General features: G+C 41.4%; 1 protein-coding gene across 16 annotated transcripts in view; it reads right to left on the bottom strand.

The window, feature by feature from the left end:
* Positions 1-13,815, bottom strand: part of NFIA (nuclear factor I A) — a 581,540-nt gene that overhangs the window by 144,990 nt on the left and 422,735 nt on the right. For all 16 annotated transcript variants that reach the window (XM_056532915.1, XM_056532924.1, XM_056532922.1 and 13 more), the window contains one exon: positions 467-541. In XM_056532915.1, the coding sequence (XP_056388890.1) occupies positions 467-541 (75 nt within the window). The remainder of the gene's footprint in view (positions 1-466; positions 542-13,815) is intronic.

A 13,815-nucleotide genomic window follows, 5' to 3' on the forward strand; every position in this document is an offset into this window, starting at 1 on the left:
GCTGGGAGTTGTAGTTTTGCAACATCTGGAGGTCCACGGGCTGAAGACCACTGGCCTATAGAAAGGCAAAGAGAAGGAGCCTTCAGCTGCTGCAAAACTACAACTCCCAGCATATTGAAGGTTGTCCGGGCATGCTGGGAGTTGTAGTTTTGCAACAGCTAAAGGCATCCTTGTTGGGAAACACTGTTTTACTGTATGAGATTGGTAAAAGAAAAGGAGTGAGAAAGAGCGGAGTAACTTGCTGGATCCGACTACACAGGGATTGTTTGTAGTCTGTAACCATGGAAACACTGTCTGTGTAGTCAGGTCTGTGAACCTGCTGAACTAGATCCAGAGCTGCCCTGAGCCTGAGTGATGTCACCAATTCCACGTAAACGCATTGTTTTCATATAAGCATCATGAGGGTGATACTTTGTATCCACTATATAAAAAAAAAAATCACATGGGGGGGGGGGGGGGTACTTACTTTGCGACACTCGGACAAGTTCTGTAACACTGAAAACACCTGAAGTCACAAAGCTGTCTTGGAAGCCCAAATGTCCTGCGAAAGAGAAAGAGCAACAATTAATATTTAAATACGTAAATACGCCGCCACTTATCTTCCAGCGCACAACTTTATTGATTTTCATAAATGGACACGAACGATAAACAGCATAAACAGAGAGCGCTCGGCCCCCGGGGCGGCTGAGTTATCGTGTGGTTTTGGGGTTTTCAGAAGATTCGAAATGGGATAAAATATCTGCACCTGGACGTCTCCTTAATGCACCAGCAACTTAACAGGAAATGTGGAACAGATAAAGTTTTAATAAAGCGTTACCCCGAATAACCCCGAGGAGCGAGGTGAATCCCCCCCCCCAGGAGAGAGTACTGAGATCCTAGATAGATTTAAAGCCCTTATATTAAGTAACATCTGATCGGGATTATCTCGAAACGCGTTACAACCCCCAACAAAATCGCGAGATCCCGTCTCCCCGTCTGAGGTTACATAAGGGAAATCTCACAGTAACAGCTGCTCAACACTCGGTGAGGCTCAAGGCACGAACATGGCCTCTACTACAGATCCTATGCCCCCCCCCCCCCCCCCCCATCCTACAAACGTATTCATCTTTCTATACAACCTACTATTTGCATCCACTTCATAAAGGATAGTGCCCCCTTTTGGTAACACCTTGAATTAACCAGAGGAAAGACGACAACAGATGCTGAACTCCTGCTTTGGCTTCACGGTCATTTGATGGATGTAATACTACATTTCACCTATAGTGGCCGCTGCAGGTAAAACGAGCAGCTGATGTCCACTAAACCCGACACGATCATTGTGATCTCAGATCCGGTGTGATAAAGTTTACTGCGAGACACGAATCGCTGTCATTGCTATCACCAGGATTCTATGCAATTTCAGGCTATAACATTGTATCACGGTATATAAAAGCAGACTGCATGCATCTATATAAAAATAATAGATATCCTATAGTACCAAAAGTGACTTAAGGGGAACTACAAGTCACAGCACGTGCACAAAAACAAGAGAACTACCAACTGACTAGAATAAATCCTGAAAGAAAGCAGTGACAGCGACTCCAAAACACACAGGTAACTTGTGTCTCGCAGTAAATTAAACCCTGCAAAACAGACATGAAATCTACAAATTAACTTTCTATGGAAAGTCCAAAACCATCACCGGCCCCAACCTGCATCTTTACAACTGTTGTCACTCAGTATAACCTGACAGCAGGGCGGCTCGTTACAATGTATCCAGATCCCCTTCTAACTGTACCGTTCTGGAGTATAACGGTGGGTTCACACTACGTTTGTAGTGTACGGTTGCTGGATCCGGTTGGGAGGGGCGAAAACTGTCCGCTCCCGTATCCCAGCCGGATCCAGCCCGAACCCCATTCCTTTCAATGAGCCGACCGGAGTCAAACGCTGATTCCGGTTGTGTCATTTTTCCCTGTATACGGTTTTCTGACCGGACCAAAAACTGTGGTTTACCGGGGTTTTCGCCCCTCCCAACCAGCAACCGTACACTACAAACGTAGTGTGAGCCCACCCTAATACAGTATATAACTCAGGATCAGTACAGGACAAGTAATGTAATGCATCTACACAGTGACCTCACCAGCAGAATAGTGAGTACAGCTCTGGAGTATAATACAGTATATAACTCAGGATCAGTACAGGACAAGTAATGTAATGCATCTACACAGTGACCTCACCAGCAGAATAGTGAGTACAGCTCTGGAGTATAATACTGGATATAACTCAGGATCAGTACAGGATAAGTAATGTAATGTATGTATACAGTGACCTCACCAGCAGAATAGTGAGTGCAGCTCTGGAGTATAATACAGGCTATAACTCAGGATCAGTACAGGACAAGTAATGTAATGCATCTACACAGTGACCTCACCAGCAGAATAGTGAGTACAGCTCTGGAGTATAATACAGGCTATAACTCAGGATCAGTACAGGACAAGTAATGTAATGCATCTACACAGTGACCTCACCAGCAGAATAGTGAGTACAGCTCTGGAGTATAATACAGGATATAACTCAGGATCAGTACAGGATAAGTCATGTAATGTATGTACACAGTGATCTCACCAGCAGAATAGTGAGTACAGCTCTGGAGTATAATGCAGGATCCGGATCAGAACAAGATAGGAAATATAATAATAATAGCTCCATTAATTCTCTATATGGATGATAAAATGATGATCAGAGGTAAATGTTCTTTCTATCTCCAGGCTGGAGGTGACTGATCAGATGTTGTTATAATATTTGATGGTTTTGACCGCACTTGTAAGGCCTCGCATCTTCCTACCGACAGGGCAGACGTCTATTGTTTGGCTTCTAAGACGGCCCAAATCCAGTGCAAAATGTATTCAAGAAATCCCAGGAAAGAAAATAAAGGGGAATGAATTATCCCATCCAGAGCATGTCGTGTTCTACAATGAGGGAACACTTTTAAGACTTTAAATTCATGTAATACAATTCTCGGCTGGATCTTTCCTGTTGAAAAGGCAGAATGGCGGTTATTGAAGAAAAGAGAAAAGGGGGCAATATTTGACAACTGAAATCAGCATAACCTTTTTAGAGCGGCAGTCATGGATGACTGTCCTCTGACCCCGAGAGATTATGTGGGGATTTCAATAACAACAGCTGGAAGTGGCTATGTATGAATAGAAAACTCCGCTCTGCGGCCTCCTACAAAGGCCTCCACAATCTCAGGCCAGATCTCTATGTTCATTGGAAAGTGTTTCCCCGTCCCGGCTTAATAGGGTGTAATAATGAGAGTTTTGCTAACCCGGCTCCGCAGCAGCGCAGATGAGTTTGCAATGTCACTGATGGATTTGCTGCAGTGGACGTGTCCTATATGAAGTTCTGCATTTGTCTGGGTGTAAATCACTGCAAAGGACAAACAGGATATGAATGGAGAGTGATGCAATGCACTGGAGAAAGGGAGAGCACAGCGCAACGTCTTCAAGGCAAAACTCAACTGGGGATAGTGGTTAAAGGGGTATTCCAGGAAAAAACGTTTTTAGATATATCAACTGGCTCCAGAAAGTTAAACAGATTTGTAAATTACTTCTATTAAAAAATCTTAATCCTTCCAATAATTATTAGCTGCTTAAGTTGAGTTGTTCTTTTCTGTCTGCCAACAGTGCTCTCTGCTGACATCTCTGCTTGTCTCGGGAACTGCACAGAGTAGAAGAGGTTTGCTATGGGGATTTGCTTCTACTCTGGACAGTTCCCGAGACAGGTGTCAGCAGAGAGCACTTAGACAGAATAGGACAACTCAACTTCAACAGCTCATAAGTACTGAAAGGATTAAGATTTTTTAAGAGAAGTCATGTACAAATCTGTTCAACTTTCTGAAGCCAGTTGATATACATAAAAAACAAAGTTTTTTCCTGGAAAAAGGGGTACTCCACTGGAAAACATTTTTTAAAAGGGGCGGGGTACTCCGCATCTGGCATCTTATCCCCTATCCAAAGGATAGGGGATAAGATGTCAGATCGCCGTGGTCCCGCTGCTGGGGACCCCGGGGATCGACGCTGCGGCACCCCGCCATCATTACTGCACAGAGCGAGTTCGCTCTGTGCGTAATGACGGGCGATACAGGGGCCGGAGCAGCGTGACGTCATGGCTCCGCCCCTCATGACATCACGGCCCGTCCCCTTAATGCAAGTCTGTGGCAGGGTGCGTGACGACCGCCACGCCCCCTCCCATAGACTTGTATTGACGGGGGCGGGCCGTGACATCACGAGGGGCGGAGCCGTGACGTAACGATGCTCCGGCCCCTGTATTGCCCGTCATTACGTGCAGAGCGATCCCCGTGGTCCCTAGCAGCAGGACCCCGATGATCTGACATCTTATCCCCTATCCTTTGGATAGGGGATAAGATGTCTAGGGGCGGAGTACCCCTTTAAAGGAGTACTCCACTGGAAAACATTTGATTTTCAATCAATTGGTGCCAGAAAGTTAAGCAGATTTGTAAATTACTTCTATTAAAAAAAAAATAATCCCAATCCTTCCAGTACTTATCAGCTCCTGAATAATACACAGGAAATTATTTTCTTTTTTAATTTCCTTTCTGCCAGACCACAGTGCTCTCTGCTGACACCTCTGTCCATGTCAGGAACTGTCCAGAGCAGGATAGGTTTGCTATGAGGATTTGCTCCTGCTCTGGACAGTTCCTGACATGGACAGAGGTGTCAGCAGAGAGCACTGTGGTCAGGCAGAAAGGAAATTAAAAAAAGAAAAGAACTTCCAGTGTATTATACAGCAGCTGATAAGTACTGGAAGGATTGGGATTTTTTAATAGAAGTAATTTACAAATCTGTTTAACTTTCTGGCACCAGTTGATTTACAATCAAATGTTTTCCAGTGGAGTACCCCTTTAAAAGGGGTTCTCCGCCCCTAGACATCTTATCCCCTATCCAAAGGATAGGGGATAAGATGTCTGATCGCGGGGGTCCTGTGCAGACTTTCAGAACTCGTTCAGAACACTGGTTGCGGGCAGCGGGGGTTGTGACGTCACGCCCCCTCAATGCAAGTCTATGGGAGGGGGTGTGGCGGCTGCCACACCCCCTCCCATAGACTTGCATTGAGGGGGCGTGGCGTGACATCACGAGGGGCATGGTCATGATGTCACGACCCCCTTGCCGCCCGCTCCAAGCGTTAGTAACAAAATGTCCGAATGCCGGAACAACAGAGTACTCCGGTGGAAAAAATAATTTTCAAATCAACTGGTGCCAGAAAGTTATACAGATTTGTAAATTACTTCTATTTAAAAATCTTAATCCTTCCAGTACTTATCAGCTGCTGTATGCTCCACAGGAAGTTCTTTTATTTTTGGCCATAGTGCTCTCTGCTGAAACCTCTGTCCATGTCAGAGCAGGAGCAAATTCCCATAATAAACCTCAAATGGACTTAGCTGCAGAACCAGACAAAACGCATGAACAGATGAGAAGTTGTTTATGGAAGGAAGCGGCCATGTTTTTTCTAATCCTACATACCCCTTTAAATGTTTTTCATTAAACAAGAGTTAAAGGGGTACTCCAGTAGAAAACATTTTTTTTTTTAATCAACTGGTGCCAGAAAGTTATACAGATTTGTAAATTACTACTATTTAAAAATCTTAATCCTTCTAGTACTTATCAGCTGCTGTATGCTCCACAGGAAGTTCTTTTATTTTATTTTATTTCTTTTCTGTCTGACCACAGTGCTCTCTGCTGACACCTCTGTCCATGTCAGGAACTGTCCATAGTAGGAGCAAATCCCCATAGCAAACCTCTTCTGCTCTGAAAAGTTCCTGATATGGACAGAGGTGTCAGCAGAGAGCACTGTGGTCAGACTGGAAAGAACTATACAACTTCATGTGCAGCATACAGCAGCTGATAAGTACTGGAAGGGTTAAGATTTTTCAATAGAAGTAATTTACAAATCTGTTACATTTTCTGGCAGCAGATGATTTGGAAAAAAAAAAAGTTTTCCAGGAGAGTACCCCTTTAAACTACTGAACTGTTGGGAGTCATTACCATCTTACCGATATCTGTCACGTCCAGACCAGAGGATTTGCCAGGGTTTGGCTCCCAGTATCTCGAATGCTCAGAGTTTAGATTTGCTTTATGTATAATGCCAAGTGCGAGCTGCCAAACAAATGCCAATTATAATGTTTGGGAGAGGAAAATGGGAAAAGTGCAAAGACTTTTAGTGCAGAAAATCATTCTAGCGGCAGAAAGACGAGGAGGTTACAGTGAAGGGATTGAACGGGGTCACTCCTTAAATCACAGTGACTGCTGCCCTGCACAATATTGGTTTTTAATAGCGCGGCTGCCAGTGTCGTGCCCGAGCTCTCCAAAAACTGATAGATTTGTGTAAAGCCTCCAAATTGCAAAATTAAACCGTGAAGACATAGAGAAAAAATAATGTAAATAGCTACATGAGGCGAGCAGAGGAAAGACGGATGTGAGAGGTCATTGGTGAGACGACACCGAGGAACTGGGACATCCGTCCACTGGCTATACGACTAACCTACAAGACACTGCAGCCTGGAGGAGCTATACACATTGGCGCAGACATAAAGGGCTTCAGATTAAGGATTAGAACATAGTGTGAATACTGCTTCTATGTACAAGGATATAACTACTATAATACTGCTCCTATATACAAGAATATAACTACTATAATACTGCTCTTATATACAAGAATATAACTACTATAATACTGCTCCTATATACAAGAATATAACTACTATAATACTGCTCCTATATACAAGAATATAACTACTATAATACTGCTCTTATATACAAGAATATAACTACTATAATACTGCCTCCTATATACAAGAATATAACTACTATAATACTGCTCCTATATACAAGAATATAACTACTATAATACTGCTTCTATGTACAAGGATATAACTACTATAATACTGCTCCTATATACAAGAATATAACTACTATAATACTGCTCCTATATACAAGAATATAACTACTATAATACTGCTCCTATATACAAGAATATAACTACTATAATACTGCTCCTATATACAAGAATATAACTACTATAATACTGCTCCTATATACAAGAATATAACTACTATAATACTGTCTCCTATATACAAGAATATAACTACTATAATACTGCCCACTATATACAATAATATAACTACTATAATACTGCTTCTATGTACAAGGATATAACTACTATAATACTGCTCCTATAGACAAGAATATAACTACTATAATACTGCCTCCTATTTACAGAAATATAACTACTATAATACTGCTCCTATATACAAGAATATAACTACTATAATACTGCTCCTATATACAAGAATATTACTACTATAATACTGATCATATATACAAGAATATAACTACTATAATACTGCTCCTATATACAAGAATATAACTACTATAATACTGCTCCTATATACAAGAATATAACTACTATAATACTGCTCCTATATACAAGAATATAACTACTATAATACCGCTCCTATATACAAGAATATAACTACTTTAATACTGCTCCTATATACAAGAATATAACTACTATAATACTGCTTCTATGTACAAGGATATAACTACTATAATACTGCTCCTATATACAAGAATATAACTACTATAATACTGCCTCCTATATACAAGAATATATCTACTATAATACTGCTCCTATATACAAGAATATAACTACTATAACACTGCTCCTATAAACAAGAATATAACTACTATAATACTGCTCCTATATACAAGAATACAACTACTATAATACTGCTCCTATATACAAGAATATAACTACTATAATACTGCTCCTATATACAAGAATATAACTACTATAATACTGCCCCTATATACAAGAATATAATTACTATAATACTGCTCCTATATACAAGAATATAACTACTATAATACTGCCTCCTATATACAAGAATATAACTACTATAATACTGCCTCCTATATACAAGAATATAACTACTTTAATACTGCTCCTATATACAAGAATATAACTACTATAATACTGCTCCTATATACAAGAATATAACTACTATAATACTGCTCCTATATACAAGAATATAACTACTATAATACTGCTCCTATATACAAGAATATAACTACTATAATACTGCTCCTATATACAAGAATATAACTACTATAATACTGCTCCTATATACAAGAATATAACTACTATAATACTGCTCCTATATACAAGAATATAACTACTATAATACTGCTCCCTATATACAAGAATATAACTACTATAATACTGCTCCTATATACAAGAATATAACTACTATAATACTGCTCATATATACAAGAATATAACTACTATAATACTGCCTCCTATATACAAGAATATAACTACTATAATACTGCTCCTATATACAAGAATATAACTACTATAATACTGCTCCTATATACAAGAATATAACTACTATAATACTGCTCCTATATACAAGAATATAACCACTATAATACTGCCCCTATATACAAGAATATATCTACTATAATACTGCTCCTATATACAAGACTATAACTACTATAATACTGCTCCTATATACAAGAATATAACTACTATAATACTGCCTCCTATATGCAAGAATATAACTACTATAATACTGCTCCTATATACAAGAATATAACTACTATAATACTGCTCCTATATACAAGAATATAACTACTATAATACTGCTCCTATCAAGAAAATTCAGGACAATAATTTCCCATTCTCTCCTATGAGGCGGCCAGTCCCTCTGTACCCCCCTCGGACCACCTGCTGCTGACTCCTCTTATCATCTTTCCTAATAATGAGGTACAGATTAGATTTCGTGCTCTGTAAATCTCCAACAATAACAAGCTGTTCCTATTACACAGAGATCGGCTACTCTCACCCTGCGCAGGATGTTTAACTCCGGAGGATCCCCCAACATATATTACTGACCTATATCTCTGATGGAGGTATACAGTGGCCTATTCCTCCGATGGATGCCAATATAAAGAGATACTGTACCCCCCTCTTCCCCCAGTTTGACCCCAGCACAGGGCCTGACCTATACCGCCAATAGATACCAATATATAGACATACAGTGACCCCCCCCAGTGTGACCCCAGCACCGGGTCTGACCTATACAGCCAATAGAGACAAATATATAGACATACAGTGGCCCCCAGTGTGACCCCCCAACCAGGGCCTGACCTATACCACCCATAGATACCAATATATAGACATACAGTGGCCCCCCAGTGTGACCAGCAGCACTGGGCCTAACCTATGCCGCCAATAGATACCAATATATAGACATACAGTGGCCCCCAGTGTGACCCCCCCCCACCCAGGGCCTGACCTATACCACCAATAGATACCAATATATAGACATATAGTGGCCACCACCCCCAGTGTGACCCCCCCACCCAGGGCCTGACCTATGCCGCCAATAGATACCAATATATAGACATATAGTGGCCCCCCAGTGTGACCCCCCCACCCAGGGCCTGACCTATACCACCAATAGATACCAATATATAGACATACAGTGGCCCCCCAGTGTGACCCCCCCCCCCCACCCAGAGCCTGACCTATACCACCAATAGATACCAATATATAGACATACAGTGGCCCCCCCCCCAGTGTAACCCCCCCACCAGGGCCTGACCTATACCACCAATAGATACCAATATATAGACATACAGTGGCCCCCAGTGTGACCCCCCAACCAGAGCCTGACCTATACCACCAATAGATACCAATATATAGACATACAGTGGCCCCCCCCAGTGTGACCCCCCAACCAGAGCCTGACCTATACCACCAATAGATACCAATATATAGACATACAGTGGCCCCCCCCAGTGTGACCCCAGCACAGGGCCTGACCTATACCACCAATAGATACCAATATATAGACATACAGTGGCCCCCCCAGTGTGACCCCCCAACCAGAGCCTGACCTATACCACCAATAGATACCAATATATAGACATACAGTGCCCCCCCCAGTGTGACCCCCCCACCAGGGCCTGACCTATACCACCAATAGATACCAATAAATAGACATACAGTGACCCCCCCAGTGTGACCCCCCAACCAGAGCCTGACCTATACCACCAATAGATGCCAATATATAGACATACAGTGGCCCCCCCAGTGTGACCCCCCAACCAGAGCCTGACCTATACCACCAATAGATACCAATATATAGACATACAGTGATACATTATATATATTTATACCCCACACTGATACATTGTATATATTTATACCCCGCACTGATACATTGTATATATTTATACCCCGCACTGATACATTGTATATATTTATACCCCGCACTGATACATTGTATATATTTATACCCCGCACTGATACATTGTATATATATTTATACCCCGCACTGATACATTGTATATATTTATACCTCGTACTGATACATTGTATATATTTATACCCCGCACTGATACATTGTATATATTTATACCCCGCACTGATACATTGTATATATTTATACCCCGCACTGATACATTGTATATATTTATACCTCGTACTGATACATTGTATATATTTATACCCCACACTGATACATTGTATATATTTATACCCCGCACTGATACATTGTATATATTTATACCCCGCACTAATACATTATATATATTTATACCCCGCACTGATACATTGTATATATTTATACCCCGCACTGATACATTATATATATTTATACCCTGCACTGATACAGTGTATACATTTATACCCCGCACTGATACTTGTATATATTTATACCCTGCACTGATACAGTGTATACATTTATACCCCGCACTGATACATTGTATATATTTATACCCTGCACTGATACATTATATATATTTATACCCCGCACTGATACATTATATATATTTATACCCCGCACTGATACATTGTATATATTTATAACCCGCACTGATACATTGTATATATTCATACCCCGCACTGATACATTGTATATATTTATACCCTGCACTGATACATTATATATATTTATACCCCGCACTGATACATTATATATATTTATAACCCGCACTGATACATTGTATATATTTATACCCCGCACTGATACATTGTATATATTTATACCCCGCACTGATACATTGTATACATTTATACCCCGCACTGATACATTGTATATATTTATACCCTGCACTGATACATTATATATATTTATACCCCGCACTGATACATTATATATATTTATAACCCGCACTGATACATTGTATATATTTATACCCCGCACTGATACATTATATATATTTATACCCCGCATTGATACATTGTATATATATTTATACCCCGCACTGATACATTGTATATATTTATACCCCGCACTGATACATTGTATATATATATATTTATTTATAACCCGCACTGATACATTGTATATATTTATACCCCGCACTGATACATTGTATATATTTATACCCCGCACTGATACATTGTATATATTTATAACCCGCACTGATACATTGTATATATTTATAACCCGCACTGATACATTGTATATATTTATAACCCGCACTGATACATTGTATATATTTATACCCCTCACTGATACATTATATATATTTATACCCCGCACTGATACATTATATATATTTATACCCTGCACTGATACATTATATATATTTATACCCCGCACTGATACATTGTATATATTTATAACCTGCACTGATACATTGTATATATTTATACCCCGCACTGATACATTATATATATTTATACCCTGCACTGATACATTATATATATTTATAACCTGCACTGATACATTGTATATATTTATACCCCGCACTGATACATTGTATATATTTATACCCCGCACTGATACATTGTATATATTTATACCCCACACTGATACATTGTATATATTTATACCCCGCACTGTTTACATTTTGCCTCTGCTATAAATATTAGCCAAGTGGAAACACAATCGCCTGTAGATTCTATATCCGCCGAATGATTAGGAGTGACCCGGTATCACCCCGCCGGCTCCCGTTACACCATACACGGTTAATAAGAGGCTTATAGGTTAAATCACTTCTGTCCCAAGCTTCAGGACTCAATGTCCAGTCAGCGACCACCTGTTGGCGTTTGCCTTGTGGAATCAAAATAATATACCATGTAACCGACCCCAAACATGACACCGGATCCCCCTGAACAAGTATAAGACATATACAGTGGATGCCAGACACCGGAAATAAACATCTACTAGAGGAACAAGAGCTAAGGCCGAATTCTCAGGCGTGGGGAGTAATATGGGGGGTTCATACAATCACACAGACGTGTAGGAAAAAATATTCAACTTTCTAATGGATTTTATGTTTCCAGTAGTCATCATCCTTAAGATCTCTGCTTGCTGTCAGGGAATTGAAGAGACATTAAAAGGGGGCTACTCAGGATTAGAAAAACAGTGTTTGTTCTTCCAAAAACAGCACTGTCCCATAACCCTGCCCTTCCATAACTCTACCATCACATTACGCTTCCATCCTAAAACACTGCCATCCCATAACCCTAAAATCTCATTATGCTGCCATCCCATAACATTGCCATCCCACAACATTGCCATCCCATAACATTGCCATCCCATAACATTGCCATGCTATAACCCTACCATCCAATAACACTGTCAACCCATGAGATTGCCATTCCATAGAGCTGCAATCCCATAACAGCGCTATCTCATTACACTGACATCCCATAATGCTGGCATCCCAAAATATTGCCTACCCATAACGCTGGCATTCAATAAAGTTGCCAATGTAATGGGATGGCAACTTGCCATCCCATTACATTGCCATTCCATAGCACTGCTATCCCATGTTGCCATCCAATAACGCTGCCATCCCATAACACTGCCCTCCATAATGCTGCCATCCCATAACATTGCCCTTCATAATGCTGTCATCCCATAACACTGCCACCCCATAACGCTGCCACCCCATAACGCTGCCACCCCATATTGTTGCCATCCCATAACACTGCCATCCCACAACATTGCCACCCCATAACACTGCCACCCCATAACACTGCCACCCCATAATGTTGCCATCCCATAACACTGCCATCCCATAACACTGCCACCCCATAATGTTGCCATCCCATAACACTGCCACCCCATAATGTTGCCATCCCATAACACCGCCACCCCATAACACTGCCATCTCATAACACTGCCACCCCATAACACTGCCACCCCATAAAGCTGCCACCCCATAACGCTGCCATCCCATAACACTGCCATCCCATAACGCTGCCATCCCCCCATCTTCATGTCATTAAGGTGATCCCAATGTGTGACCCTAAAGCCCCGGGGTCTCCTGGCCCTGGTGGTCCGCAGTGGGCTGTGGTCTCGCCCTCTTGCTGGTTGCATCATTGACAAGAATCCTCTCAGGCTGCCAGTTAATGTTCCCGGCGATGATTCCCGACAAACCCCTTATAACTATGTAAAACTATTCTGAGGGGTGAAGTGTCTGCACAGGGTCCGCGGAGAGCTGAACTCTGCATTAACCGACCATAAGAGCATCTGACTCCCAGCAGTGAATTATGTATCCAGCTACGAAAGGCGAATGTTGTATCTGCGCAGCAACAGGTGTCCGCAGCGCCACTCCATGATGGCCGACCATGGCTGAGCTCCACCGGCAAAGGAGCAGCTGACCAGACCTCTCCTCCACTACATGCTCACCAAACCCAGCGTTTCCCAACCAGGGTGCCTCCAGCTGTTTCAAAACTACTTCTTCCAGCATGCCTGGACAGTCAATGGCTCTTGGGGAATGCGGCTCTGCA

Source organism: Hyla sarda, chromosome 7 (assembly GCF_029499605.1).
Source record: "Hyla sarda isolate aHylSar1 chromosome 7, aHylSar1.hap1, whole genome shotgun sequence".
Classification (NCBI taxonomy): domain Eukaryota; kingdom Metazoa; phylum Chordata; class Amphibia; order Anura; family Hylidae; genus Hyla; species Hyla sarda.